We start from the raw sequence: 15,450 nt of genomic DNA on the forward strand, positions 1-15,450 counted from the left end.
AATCAAGGAGTCTGTTTGTCTCCCTGTTGTCTTTTTTATTTGTTTTCCCACCATCTTTGTTTGAGGTCACTTGCAGTATTGCATTCCCACACCGATTGATGTATAATGTTTTACCCATTTGTATCGCAGGGTCATTTTTACTGTGTCAGTTCAGGGTGAGTACCTTGATTAAGAACACTACAGCAGGAGGTGGGATTCGAACCCGGTTTATTCGGATCCTAAAGTGGCACTGCGCCACGTACTGTTTTGTGATAGCGGGCATCATCATTATATCATAAAGGAAAGAAAACAAGAGCAGAAGTGTTCATTTATTTATGTAAACTTAGAAAAGATCCTGCTGCCCCCTGGCAAGATTAAATCACTTAAATAATATTTCCCATTTTAAATAGAAAGCTTCATATTAGTTTTTGAAATTTATTGTGTGTAAAACGGATGCCCTTGGAAGATTTCCTTCCTAATTGGCTAATGACTCTTGCGGAAAAACCGCCTGCAGTTCCAGGGCATAATTTTGCATGGGATACTTCCTCCAAACGTTTATTCTTACGCAGTGACCCCCCTTCTCCTTTGAAAACATCACCGAGTGTGGTGGTGAACGTAAGCATGATCGTGAACATGAACATGGGTGTGATGTTGAGTGTTAACGTGGGTGCGATGGTGAGCGTGAACGTGCCCGAAGCAGCGGACACGGCGTTTGGCCCCAGGGCTCCTACTCCATTTCGGAAGCTAAATATAAACGGCCCCGCTAACTGTGTACTCACATGGAGAAGTGCTGTGTGCTTAAGAGTACTAAATTCAAATTCTAGAATTTTTTCCTCAACTTAATAAAGTTAAGATGCAGAGTTAATATGGGTGTAAGAGATGAGGCAGGAAACAGGAGATGCAGTTGCCCGTAGCTGTGGGCTTTTATTTGCCTAAACAGCGGAGAAAGAAGGAGATGGGAAAGGGGGAGCAGGTAGGGAGAGGTTTCGTGCTGGCCGGGAGGGCTGGGAGAGTCGGGTCGATCGGGACGTGGGCTTCGTGTCAGGGTTCGGGTCTGCAGTCGTCTCGGTCTGGTTCTCCTCCTTGGTCTCTTCTCTCTACTGCTGGGCACCGGGGAAGAAATAGGGGATAAAATCAGCCCCAGCTGTGGCTGCCTTAACCCCGTCTCCGTCCCCTCCCCGGGCGGCCTCGGCGTGCTACAATGGGCCTTAAAAGAAAATTACGGTATATATTTCCTGTCTCTCTGTGGCTATATCCTATCACTCTTCCTCTGTATATCTTAGTAGATGTTCGAATAAAAAACTGTTAATAGGGCCTCACTACTTCATGCTTAATAGTTTTTTTAAGAGTGTTTTGTCATCCGCAGCTGTTTCAGCAGCTGTTTCTTTCAAAGAGTTAGTTTCACTACAGAGCCTGTGGCTGTTTAACCACCCAGCTCACTGTACAATAATTAATTTCTTAATTTCTCAGGTTCCTGCCACTCCTCGTCCATGTGCTGTTTAAGCATTATGGTCCTTTCAGTAAAGGCGAGGAAGGAAACCGAACACGGCTCAGTTCTGAAAATACTGCGCCGCCACGGAGGCGCTTATGGCCTTCAGAAAGGCCTTCTGGCCCAAGCCGCAGGGGGCCTCTGCCAGCGCTCTGCGACGAGATGATGCAGAATGATGACTGCTCTGTTTCCTTGTCCTGACAGCCAGATGACCTTGGGCTCCATCACGACTGAGGAAGCTGGACATTATAAAGATGGTCTGGAAAAAGATCCAGCGCTGCCTGTTTTACACACTCCCCTAAAATGTGGCCTGCAGCAGCGGCTGGACTACAGGCGTCTACACACCTGGCGCCTCCGCCGTGGGATGTGCGTGTTTCACAGTGAATGCTTTTATTCGGCGCGAACTCCACTGTACTCTCTGAGTTTCAACCCCTAGAGCAGGGCTCTGTCTGGGTCGGGGGACATGAACAGGTCACCTTCGGGTTCACAAGCACTTGATCTCTGAAACCACTGTTATTGGCTAATCAACAAAATGAAACCAAAATTTAAAAATCACTTAATTTAAATATCTAAAGCACACATCAGCATATCTCAGCACACAGCATACTTTTTTTTTTTTTTTACTTTGGAAATGCAGATTTAGACGGAACTGTCATATGTTCAGGCCTGCCCCATCATCAGTCACTGCTACAACAGAAAACTATTTGCGAACATAAAGTATAAACTCCGAATAAATATTTTTTCTTAGATTTGTAAAGACATTTACATGTAACAAGATAACAGTGGTGCGAAAACGATTTTGGAAATCACGTTGGAATCGGACACGCCGCAATGGCAGTAAATAAAGTGACCGTTAGTCTCGTCATGCGACCGTAACCTCTCTTATATATATTCCTCTTAAAGACTGACGTGCGAAATGTGTCGCTTCGCTTCTCTGCCTGGTCTGGGCTTCGAACGGCCAGCTAAAAATATGTACAGCGGTGGAAATTTCCAATAATAAAGTGACTCATGTGGCGCTGCAGTGGCGCGGCTCTAGACCAGCGTGTGCGTGTGGGTGGGCGGCATTCTGCATTGTCCCGGGGGCTCGATGAAAAACTGCATTTAAAGATTCGCGTCGTTCTTCAGACCCAACAAAAGACGGCTGGCTGTTTCGCGGGGACCAGCGAAGCACGTGGCAGACAGAGTGAGCGCGCGCCGGCCGGGACCCAACGGCCGCCGCTGCGCGAGACCACCAGCTCGCCGTGGAACGTGTACTTAGTACTGTACATGCTCTACATATTCCTTTTTTCTCGTCGTACGGTTCGGGTTCCACCTTTTGCCTCTGTACTTTTTTAGCGCGTATTGTGAAGTAAATAGTGATTCATGGCGTTACAATCGCGGTTCAACCTCACAAGAGGAGGCGTCACTGACACCGAGCCGCCTTTGTCCCGCCAAACCGGCGCGAGAGCAGAGTGAGAGTGGCGGCGCGTGCCGGCGCTCTTTCGTGTACTGCGAGTTTGGAGAAAAAGCATCTGAGGTGAAAAAAAAAAGTACATGTAAATGCTTGCCGTGCCACTTGTCTGTTTATTAATACGTGTCTTTGTATTAAATGAATCTGCCTGTTTTTTATAGCGCTGAGATTTTGTGAGGGAGCTCATATGTTACTAAAATGGTTGATTGAGCTAGTTTGGAATGCCTGAGGCTGAGGCGTCAGCCGGTCAGGTGTTTCCATCCTGAAGGGTGCAGGGCACAAACACGTTTCTCTTGAGTCATCGTGTGGTTTCGGTCCTGGGGTCTTTTGCACAGGGACATTGCACAAAACAGTTGCTGTAGGTGGTGGCCCAAGCGCTGACACCGCACAGCACCTGGGTTGTGCAGCTGGACATGGGTTTGAACCCAGATAAAGGTGTGCGGCAAAGCACCAGTTGATAACCCACGCTTTTCTCTTTCTTTCTCTCTCGGCAGACTGACGTCCGGCAATGGAGTCTCTGTTTGGGGGCGATCTGGGCCTCCTAGCAGGAGGTGAGGGGCTCAAGGAAGACGGCTGCGGGGTGGGCTGGTCCAGTGCCCCCCTCCCTGATGATATCTACTCCGCCTCCCACTTTGCGCTCATCACCGCCTACCATGACATCAAGAGTCGGCTCGCCGGCCTCGAGCGTGAGAACAGCAGCATTAAGAGGAAGCTGAAGATGTATGAGATCAAGGTGATGATGGAGAGGCCGTCAGCAGAGGGCTGGCTGTGTGTGCGTGTGTGTGTTGTTGGGGTAGGGGGTGTTCACACAGGAGGTTCGGAAAAGGGGCAGCGTGATGATCCAGTGATACACGGCATCTGCAGTGCCTTAGTTCCTTAGCCCTAAATGAGTCACTAGTTTTCAATAATGTTTTGAAAATAAAATAAATGAATTGTGGCCCTTCATATTTTTAAAGGTAGAAATTTATTTTAAAATGTATGGTCAGTTTTTTTTACTAAAAAGCTCATTTACACACACACACGCACACATTTTCTGAGCCGCTTGTCCCATACGAGGTCGCGGGGAACCGGAGCCTACCCGGCAACACAGGGCGTAAGGCCGGAGGGGGAGGGGACACACCCAGGATGGGACGCCAGTCCGTCGCAAGGCGACTCAAGCGGGACTCGAACCCCAGACCCACTAGAGAGCAGGACCCGGTCCAACCCACTGCGCCCCCTAAGCTCATTTAAAATATCTGTAATTAAATGCATATAGTTTTTTAATATCTGCATTTTTGCAGCCACCTGAATAAAAACCATGTTAAAAATGTGTAAAAAAAAAAGAAATATTGTTAAAAATCAATTGAAATCATAGTGTCGGGACACACGTTTCTCGTTACCGTTGCATTTGTTTGAGAGCTTGTCAGAGTTATAAATTGTCACACCTATGCCCACACTTCAACCACAAGCACCTGGTCGTGATCAACACAACTGGGTATAAAAGCCACCAATCCACTGCTCCCTGGTTCCGGAATCATGGAGACAAAATCAGTTAATCTTTTGTTTTCATGCCTTAAAAATGTTGCTGTTTTCTCTGGAACCCAGCAGCACCAGGGGTTCTCATCACTGTAACAGGATCTTGGTGAAAGTCTTAACGCATGTTAAAATAAAATGCTTAATTATTAAGAACAGTAAAGGGCCCAAGACGGTTCTAGTAAAATTCCTGGTAAATGCTAATGGCCATTATTGTGTGCAAAAATGTTCTGGATTCTCATAACCGTAAGTGATAGTTTTCTCATTTGGCTGGATTTGGAGGTCATGAGACTGACCCAAAACATGGTGCGATCGCCACATTTACTCTTCTTTGAGCTGAGTGTGATGTCTGATGATACCAGCTTTGGTTCTTGGCAGGTCAGAATGTCCGGCAGCTGCCAAAATGTATGAACTGTAAAGGAGATAGTGTGCCTGGTGTGTGAGGGGAAGAGTGATGACAGACAAGACCCTTCAGTGTCACTCACAACTCCTCTCCTTCCAGTAAATGCTTGTCACTGTGTCAGCTGTGCAAGTCAACTAAATATGTCCATGATGCTTTTATTCTGTTTCATAATTACACCACCAACTGCAACAGCCATGACCTGTTGGAAAGAAGTGCAGTTCTTCATATTTCACTGTCACTCCACATCACACAAGTTCATTTTTTTCTTTGCTTTACCCTGTTTTTGACACTGATTACACACTCTCTTCTGTCTGGGAAAGTACATTCTTCTTCACTTAGATGTTAATTAAATTTTTCAGTTTCCTCTTTGAACAGCTGACTGGCTGACCTGCAGGTTCCTTGCTTGTGCAATGATGTGAGGATGAGAAGATTAATAGCCAGAATACTTTGAATTGCCCATATTTTCACACACACTCACACACTAGCTGAAGCCGGTTCTCCTAAGTGGGGTCATGGCAAGCCGGAGCCTAACCCGGCAACGTAGAGCGCGGGGCTAGGTGGGGAGGGTCGCACCCAGGACGGGACACCGGTCTAACACAAGGCACTTCAAGAGGGACTCGAGCCCCAGACCCACTAGAAAGCAGGACTTGGCCAAGCCCGCTGTGCCACCACATCCCCCCTGTTTTCAGAAACCATTGAAGTACATTTATTGCTATCCCAATCAAAGTAAACTGAATTAATGATATTTACCTGATTATTTATCATAACTTTTAATATGTGTATGCATCTGTGCATATTTCTCATAGCCACATATGAGATCTTGCAAAAAGACGAAGCAGTTTATTGCAGTTATTCCAGTGCTCAGGCTTTGGACAAAGTCTTCTGGAAATCATGCAGCTATCATCTGAGAAAACTATAATCTCTGTTGTTCCTTGAGAAATGGCTCTAAGTCTCTCAGTTTTACCTCTTTTTGCTCAGATTTCAGAGTGTTATGTAAGCAGAGCTGCGACACACATAGGCAGTGGGCACAGAATCTGTCAGACAGAGGCAGAAACACGTGGAAGGAGGCAAGTGTTAGAGTGGCAAAGCCAGTGGTGCTGCTGTCTCACAGCACCTGTGTGGTGTGAGAGGACATAGGTTCAATCCCTGCTCATTCTGTGTGGAATTTGCATGTTCTCTGTGTCTGCGTGGGTTTCCTCTGGCTGTTCTGCTTTCCTCCCACAGTCCAAAGACATACTGTTTGTGTTCCCCATAGTGTGTGAGTGGCAGAGAGGGTGTGTTCCACTGACGTATGGATGAGTGACCTGTTGTAAGTAGTATATCTAGCAGTGTAAGTCACCTTGGTGAATAAGGTGTGTAGGCTCATAACACTACCTAGTGTCCATTGGAAGTTGCTCTGGAGAAAAGTGTCTGCATTACAGTTGCCATGTATTAATTCCTCTTGCTGCCTATTTTACTGTTTCCTGTAATGTCTCTTGGCCACAGTTTTGTAATTGAGTCTTCATGTATTGTACAATGACTCTGTTATGTTCTACTTTTTTTGTGACAGGAACGTTCAGCCATCAGACCACTTATGCAGCACAATTAATGTAAATTCATGACAAAACTTAAATTGAAACACAGACCCAGTAATTGTCGTCCACTTTGGAGACGAGTTAGTGATTCAGTGAAGAAATCATAATGCTCCTAATGAGCCATGCTGATGTCTGTGAATAACTACAAGGCTGCTTTAAAGATATATTTTTAAAAAATCGAGAGACGGGGAGGGATTTTTAAGGGCAAATTCTGAGAAGTCTGAGGTCTGGACTATAGAAATAAGGGAAAAAATCTGCCTGAAAAGTTCTCTCCATAGTACCTATCATTCAGTACTGTTATTAACAGCACTGACAGTGCTATATAGAAATACCTGCATTTGGTTCTCGTACTATACCTTCTCACTCATGCGTTACAAAATATTTTATGCGTCAGATAATAATGCAGCGCTTTGGCTGTGTGCGTCACATTTGCCCTCAGATTGTCCGGCTGAGTGCATACAATCTGTGAATGGAGGTTAGCCCCATTTGCCAGATGGATATTTCAGTTGAGAACGAAAGGGTAAGGAGCCCTTAGAATGATCTGTGCGTACCTCTGTGTAAACTGTACTACTCTGTGCATAACATACATGAATTTCCACACAGTGCAATAAAGGCATTCAGTTGCAGAATTTATAAATACTTTTGGATAACTGCAATAGCTAAATAAAAAGAGCAAAATTAGCAGGGCAGAACAATTTGTTATCTGTGAAATGAAAATTAAGTGAGTGTTTTTGTTTGGTGTACTCTCTTTAAGGCGAACCAGTCCACAAAAAGCAAACTAATAGTCACATTTGCTAATGCCTACATCTTAGAGTCAGAATTAATCAAAACATGACTGATTCGATCAGAAATAAAAAAAGGCCTGCAGGTTCTGTCATGTAGTGGAAGGGGTTTGTACAGAAAGTGGCGATTTACAATTGCACAATGGTCACCTAATTAAAGCAGAAAGTGTTAAAAATTTCATTAATAGTGGTCACTCTTGATCGGGTTTAATTTACCCTGTAGTACCAGGCTAATTTTTCATGGATTTGTCCAAATGGATAATTAATCCTCACTGGGATACAGTCGTTGCAGGGGAATAATGAGGACATGTCATTGTCTTTTTGCAGTTCCCTATGATTGGCGAGTTCGGGGAGGACAGGAACTCGTACTGCTCCTTTGAGCCCAAGGAGACCGTGCTGCTGCAGTCGGAGAATGAGAACTTGCAGCAGAAGGTCAACACCCTGACCCAGGAGGTAAGACCGAACGAGGGACAGCGCGAAGGATCTGAAGAGACACCGGATTGGAGGATAACAAAGGCCCAGGGAGAGAGATGTAGAAAAGCAAGTAGTTTTCATAACGTCGTCAGCTGGCCCCCCTTCACTAGTGACGGCTAGTTGTGGCTGCCACCTTCTCAGGGGTTGCAGTCTATTCCTTTTTGGCTCTCCTTCAGCTGAGTCGTCTTCTGCCTTCAGCTCCCTTTGGCCTTCCACTTGTCTCCTAATTTCTCCTTAATTTAAATGCAAATTAATTTCATTGATGTTACATAGAACCTCAACTGGCAGCACACTTAAAATGGCAATAAATCACAGACCGTGTTTGGGGTCGAAACTGGAATATGTCCACATGCCATATGCGTTACACGCCCTTTACCTTTCATGTAAATCATCTTAGTGGAGTACACTTTTAACCACCCTCATTACATTGTCCTAGACTGCTGTAACATGTTGTTATGACACGCTTATGAAAATGCCACAAAGGTATTAAAGTATGTAGCTAAAGCAAAGTGTTGCCACAGTATCGAAAGCTCTGAAGCTTTTATGATTATCATATCTTTTGATCCCTGGTATGAGACATCAAGTATCCTCTTGGTACAGACATGTTTTATATTCCATATACGCCTTTCTTTCCTCAACATGTGCATCCTAATTAGGCTTCACAGAGCTCCTGGTGGTCTGTAGATACCGGTTTCTGAACGGGTGAATTATGGCATCAGATCTTACCAGGAGAGAATGAATGATGGGAATAAAGGAGTGAAAGATGTATTTCCAGCATTGTAATTTATGTTAGATTGCATGTTGTCAGCCTCCCAAAGTGCTTGTTTAATCGAATTGTTCTTTTCTTCGGTTACATTCTGCACTCTCTTTTTGTTTTATTCTTGTTCTCTCCCCCTGGACCCCTGGCTCGTTCTCTTCGCTTTTCTCCTCTCAGCTCCAGAAGAGTAAAGAACGCGAAGAGCAGCTGGAGGACGTGATCCAGGCCTATGAGAAGATTCACATGGAGAAAAGCAATTTGCAGAGGGACCTCGACAAGATGGTGAGTGATGACGCGCCTCTGCTGAAGGCCTTTGAGGGACTGCAGTGTATTCGTTTTCCAAGCTCACTGTGGTAAACATTGGTAAACGGTTGCTGTTAGAGGGCAATACTGGCAGATGTGCTGCTCAGTGGTTTCCAGATCGTTTCCCTGGATACCTCAGGAGGTTTCAGTGAGCATTTTGAAAGATCATATCAATAATATTTATGTGTTTATTTATTTGTTATTCAACTGACGGCCCAAAATGACTTAAAAGGCTTTATTGAAAAATTTTGACCACACTGTGTGGCTGCGGCTGTGTGGTCGTGGGGAGTCATGGTCGAGGCTCTGTGTCTTTAGACCAGAAGTAGGACCCGTTCCTGTTGAGTGTTTCGGTCATCACAGTTCAACCCTGTTTTGTCATGGTAGCTGTGAGTGATGTTTCTTCAAAGGTGAACAGTCAAATTTTGTGTAAAGCTCTGGAAAAAGTGTTCAAGAGACTTGAAATATTTAGTCAAGAATACAGAGACAATGAGACATTGAGCAGGGCAGAAAAAAACATTGAAGAGGTGGAAAAAGCTACAGGCGCTGCCTTGAAGGCGATGTCAAAAAATCCTCTTTCCGATGCTCATCTCTGAGAAGTTTTTGGAGCACTGCAAAGAGGGAACATAGTGTGAAGGAAGGTACTTTTGGGAAGAAGAAAGCCCCCAACCCACAGGAACCTTCAGATGCAAAATAACCAGTATGGTCTCAAAACTATCGTTGTCCACTGTCCAGCTCCTTAAACCATTTTACCCATTTATATAGAAGGGTAATTTTTACTGTGTCAGTTCAAGGGTAAGCACCTTGATAAAGGGTAGTACAGCAGAATGTGGGGTTTGAACATGGGTCCTTTAAGTGCAAGGCAGCAGCTACACCACCTGCTGTGTTCCATGAACTGTAACATGAAGAAGTTATGTGGATTTGAGCTTCTTTAAACAGTCTTGAATACTGCTCTCTGGTGGGTCTGGGGTTCCAGTCCTGCTTGGGGTGCCTTGCGACAGACTGGAGTCCCGTCCTGGGTGTGTCCCCTCCCCCTCCAGCCCCTCGCCCTGTGCTGCCGGGTTAGGCTTCGGCTCCCCCGTGACCCCATATGGGACAAGCGGTTCAGACGGTGTGTGTGTGTGTGTGTGTGTGTGTGTGTGTGTGTGTGAGACGTGTTGTTGCAGAACATTTATGTATTTGTTTTTGCCATGTCCTGCTCCCCTTCCCAGACCACACTGGTGGAGAAGCACGTGGAGCGAATCCGTAACCTCGAGTCAGCCCTGCGGCAGCGCGACACCTCCTTGCAGAAGCTCAACTCCCAGCTGCACAGCAAGGACATGCAGTACTTGCAGCTGCACGCCAGCCCTGCCGTGTCCCACAGTGAGTCCCTGGGTGCACCCTACCCTTCTCCAGCTGTCTCGCATCCCCTGCAGTTTTACCTCTCTGTACCAGGGTGGAGGAATGCCTTTTGGTCCCCACATTGTGCCACAGACACACGTAAAATGGCCAAGTGGGATGAATACTGTTTGCAGGCACTGTATGCATTCATTTGTTTAACTGTTTATTTTTTCACTTATTCTCTTAGCTATCTTATTATTCTGTATCTTCTGCATTATTATAAATGTTACAATAGATGGTCAGTTTGCTTTACCTGTAACCCTGTAAACACACTCTAAGCCTGTCTTCAGGCTAGAGTTCTATATAAGAATACAATATGTTATACTGTACTGTAAACACATGTACACAAATGCAGATACACAATGTCAGAAGGCTCTCTGTGCTCTGTGGTTGGGTCGCTCCCTTCTTGACTGAATGGACTGGTTCCATTTCCCTCACCATTGCTCTCTTTCACTCATGCTCTGTGGTCCTTAGTACACTGGGGAGAAACATGCTCTTCTCTTTGAGGCGATGGGGTTCAGAGCGATGCCCTCTGTGTTCTCCATGCTCCTGGCATCACCAGCCTCTTTTCAAAACAAGCATGGAGGATCAGCCCTAACCATCACATTCAGGTTAATTTGTTTATTGAACAAGTTTAGAAGAATGTGGTCCCTTTCCCAGGGAGATTCGATCTGCATCCTTATCACAAACCAGGTTCTCACTGTTTGGACTGAAGGCCTTTCAGGGTTCAACGGTAGCCTGTGCCCCGCAGCTACATCAGTGATGACCGCGGGGTGTTCAGCATCACACCAAAGGATACCAGCTGCTCCTTTCACTCGCCGTGCAGCTGGCTTTCTGTGTCTTGGTGGGGCCCCCACTGGGAGCAGCGACCGAGGAATCAGTGTTGCAGCAAATCGATTGAGTCACTGGTATGAAATGACAAAGTTGTGAGCTGGGATTCGATAAATATCTGAGTCTGACTTTTTCATGGAATCTTGCAGAAAAGAAGTGAATTGTTAAGACTCTGGTCCAGTAGTTTTTCCTTAATCGATTTTTATTTATTTATAGCTCAGGTATTTGCTGCAAATGCCATATACTTTCAGATGTGTTTCTTTCCATGGGATTGTTATTGCTTTTTTTTTTAAATATGCTACTCTTTTGGTTTCTCATTCTGCATGATATATACAGTCATGTAGTCTGAGACTGTCCCATTTGAATTAGGAATACTGAACTTTGCAAGGAGTTTCATTTAATATCCCCAGTTTGGCTGACAAAACATTTATTCACATTTCTGAGTACACACACACACACACACTTTCAGAACCGCTTGTCCCATACGGGGTCACGGGGAACCGGAGCCTACCCGGCAACACACGGCGTAAGGCCGGAGGGGGAAGGGGACACACCCAGGACGGGACGCCAGCCCGCCACAAGGCACCCCAAGCGGGACTTGAACCCCAGACCCACCGGAGAGCAGGACTGCGGTCCAACCCACTGCGCCACCGCGCCACCGCACCCCCACACATTTCTGAGTACCGAATTTTTATTTTGTGCCTCTTGACAGCTGAGTGGTGTGAGAACGGAGCCATCATGAGCTTTTATTCTCAGTTATAGTTTGTCTGGTGTTGCATTCACGGTCCCCATCTGCCCTTGTTTACCAGTTCCACCTGTTATAATCCCAGTGATCATGGCTCCGTTTGGACTGTCCAACCATGTACATTTGTCCACTGAGTGCCAGTTTATTTACATTGTTTTGATCAAATCCTTTTGTTCTTTTTGCATTAAAAGTTAAAGTAATATATAAACATTCAGGATCATAAGAATGCATGTTTTGTGAGTCTTTGTTAAGGTATATAATAGCTATAAAAGAGCTTAATGATAACAGGTAGACAGTCATACAGTGCTATAAAGTAATTAATAGAAGGAGACTGCATTGTTATATGTTTTGACAGTGAGTATTATATATTGAAGTAACTGTGTCCATTTTATTTGAATTTGGGGATATTTTATCATAAATGGGTGTCATTTTTGGCACTCAAGGACTCAGGAATGTAAATGCCCCATGATGACCTTAAAGCACCTTTGATAGATGATTCCCTTCCCACCAGGTGGCAGTACTGATCTATAGGGTACAGTATAGGAGCTTAATATGCAGGTTGAGCTACCTGCTGTGTGTTGCTGTCATCTTCCCAGAATTTATGCCTGTAAGGAACATTTAGCATTTTAAGACTCAATAGCCCAAGCGCTGTGCCGTACTTCGGTGTTCTTTATTTTCCATACCACACACATCCTACGTCTTAACCCACAGCTGAGGAGCTGTGAGGCACCAGTGCTATCCGCTGAGCAACTCTGCTAGAATTTGTTAAAATTCTTTAAACCAGGGCCCTGCAGTTATGTCAGCAGATTTGAAGAACTTGAAGTTATTATGACTGCTTGAAGACCTTACTCAGCTGTTGGCGTCTAATGTTTAACAGTTTTCCCTTCTATATCATACCAGGGGCAGCTGGCAGTGAAGTGGTTGGGGCTGCTGCATTTGGACTGAAAGGTTGCAGGGTTGAATCCTACCTTCAGCTGTAGTACCCTTGAGAAAGGAGCTTACCCTAAATTGCTCTTGTAAAATTACCCAGCTGTGTAAATAGTTATAAGGTGCTTTTGAAGAAAAGGATCAGCTAAATGAATAAATGTTTTTGAGTGTACTTGGGGATTGAGTTAGGAATTATTCATTAAATTAAAGTTTGAGTCAAAGTCCAGTACAAAGACAGGAAAACGAATACACATCTGTGTGCGTGTGTGTTCATGCACAAACGTGCATATAAGAATATGCTAATGAGAACACATGGTGTGACAATGTGGATGGCCAGTAGCCAGGTCTGTGCCCAGAGCTGTTAAAAATGAACGTGTTAATTTTATGATGATGCGTCATGTGGATGTGAAATAGTGTAGGAAGTCAAAGAGAGAACAGCAGTAAACAGGCTGTGGCTGAGGCTGTGGCTCTAGCCTTAGCCGTTATTCTGCATCACTATGTGGAAATGGCTGCTGATCATGGCTATTTTAGCAAGCAAGAGGAAGAGCAGCAGCAGGGCATATCGTGGGGTCGCCTAGTGTGCCATATGCAGCTCATCTCCCTTTGCCACCCACGGTACGAGCTGATCAAATGTACAGCGCCGAGACCATGGTGCCCTGTAGCCAAGGATTCACAACCACCATTTTGCTGTAGACGTGTGAAATGTCTAATTCCCATCATGTGTTGTTCTGTAAAAGCCCCGCAGTTATGTGAAAAAGTATTCGGATTTCCTCTGTTTTTGCATATTTTTTGTATCAATGGAGTCTGACAGTGTAAAAGTGACAACACTGTTGGTTTTATGTCATTTCATTGGTGTTGAAGACAGTAAAGTGTGAAATCATTGATATGAAAAAGTAGGCAGCTAGTTTCTTCACCTTTAGCTGTAATGACTGCACCTAAACCCTTCCATAGCTGTTAACCAGAGTCTCACATGGCTGTGGAGGAGTTCTATCCCACTGCTCCCCTATGCTGCTTATGGTCTTTCCATAAGTCTTTTCTCAGAAATTCTGATGTTCACTGCCTTGTGTGTTTTGGCTCCCCTTAATTAGGGTGATTCAAATAGGGGCAGTTACTTTTTCACACCCCTGATACATATGTACATTTGATTGTCTTCCACACCAAGGAAATGACAAAAACAATTCTGCTGTCACATTTTCCCTTTGCTCATACAATGCTGACAAAAAATGATGAAATATAATGTCAAAAGCTGCAAAAACAGAGAAAACTGATACCTTTTCTCAGTGCTGTAGGACTCATTGCAGTGATGTTTAATCATGCTGCAGCTCTCTATTTGTGGGAAATTTCTCCACATGGGAGTTGCAACTCGTTGTTAATGTTTAGGTTTGTTAATTTATTTCATGCTTTTCTCCAAAGGTATTTCCAGTGTTAAATTACTTACACTGATTTTACCCATCTGAGCGATTTATATTGTATCACTCCAGGGTAACTATCTTGATCAAGAATACTACAGCAGGAGGTGGGATTCGAACATGTGTCCTTTCAGTGGAAGGAACCTGTAACTGTAAGCACTGCTCCCCATGCTGGCCGCACTGGGAGACTCAACCCTTATGGAGTTTGCTTAGTGTATTGCTTGTAATAACACATTTACTGTCTTATATTTGTATTAAGAACACATTTACTGTCTTATATTTCTATTTTAAGAAAAAATTGTCATAGCAATATGTTCTGTAGCATGTAACTTGTGTGGTGGTTTTCAAATCTTGGAGCTGAATCTGGTCTCACACTCACACTGTGTGTTGTCCCCTGTCTGTTCTGTCCATGTTTCTTCTGGGCTTTCCTCATCATGTACTGGTCATGGTGTTCATTCATGGCGCTCATTGGGCACAACCCTTCCCAGCCGGGTCATCAAATTTTCCAAACCCTCCCTTCTGGGAAGTGATACAAGGCAATAAGAAGCAGACCACACTGCACAGAAACAGCATTTATCCATCCAGCAGAGCCACATATGAGGTTCACATTTGACTGGACAACAAGATTCTGCTCGATGGTCTAGATCACACTGTTGTACTGTTTATAGCATTTACTGTGTTTTTTATTTACTCTTATTAGTATAATGTTATGTAACAAGCACTAGTAAGTCAAATTGCCTGTACATGTAAACTTACTTTAAGTGTTGTCTTACCTTTACCTTGTTTTATCATGTCTTACTTTGTCTTACCTTGTGCTGAGTTACCTACTGTAGTCAAACACATGCTGTATTCTTGCCACTCAGTGATGTGTATGGCGAAGGTGTGTGTCTTCTTGCAGTGCTGGACTGCCCAGCCCTGACGCTGCAGAGTTCCCGTAGCCTGGACACGCTCTCAGACCTGAAACTCCAGCGACTGGAGGCGGAGCTTGAGGGGGCACGGCACGAGGCTCAGGGCGCCTGCAGGAGGGAGGAAGAACTCAAGGCTGAGTGTGAGCGGCTGCAGGAGGAGCTCAGACAGCTGCAGGCCTCACAACGACAGCAGGTTAGAGCTGCCTGGGGGGGAGTGGGGTTCACTGAACTAACACACACACACACACACACACACACACACACACACATAGTATAAGGCTGTACACTTGTGCACATGTATATCACAGTATTACTTTTTAAAATTTATTGTGCAGAATGAAAAAACCAAAAAAATCACAAAGGAGTGCTTGGTTTAATGATGAAATAAAATACAAATTGTTAAAAAAATCACTTAATTTAAATATTTAAATAGATTTTCAAGTATAACACTCTGAATGCATAGTATGTTTTTTTTTTTGGAATTTAAAAGAATTTGTGCATTAAGATCAGCCAATTTTATTTCTAGTTGT

The 15,450-nt window shown here is 44.5% G+C and overlaps 1 protein-coding gene across 1 annotated transcript in view; it reads left to right on the top strand.

Moving 5' to 3' along the window:
* The first annotated feature begins 2,906 nt into the window (after positions 1-2,906).
* The window catches only part of tbkbp1 (TBK1 binding protein 1), a 35,966-nt gene continuing 23,422 nt past the window's right edge, over positions 2,907-15,450 (top strand). The window contains exons 1-6 of the mRNA XM_018726133.2: positions 2,907-2,984; positions 3,413-3,651; positions 7,517-7,642; positions 8,598-8,702; positions 9,932-10,082; positions 14,911-15,113. Of these exons, the coding sequence (XP_018581649.1) occupies positions 3,427-3,651; positions 7,517-7,642; positions 8,598-8,702; positions 9,932-10,082; positions 14,911-15,113 (810 nt within the window). The 5' untranslated portion in view covers positions 2,907-2,984; positions 3,413-3,426. The remainder of the gene's footprint in view (positions 2,985-3,412; positions 3,652-7,516; positions 7,643-8,597; positions 8,703-9,931; positions 10,083-14,910; positions 15,114-15,450) is intronic.

Source organism: Scleropages formosus, chromosome 21, assembly GCF_900964775.1.
Source record: "Scleropages formosus chromosome 21, fSclFor1.1, whole genome shotgun sequence".
In the NCBI taxonomy this organism is placed as follows: Eukaryota; Metazoa; Chordata; class Actinopteri; order Osteoglossiformes; family Osteoglossidae; genus Scleropages; species Scleropages formosus.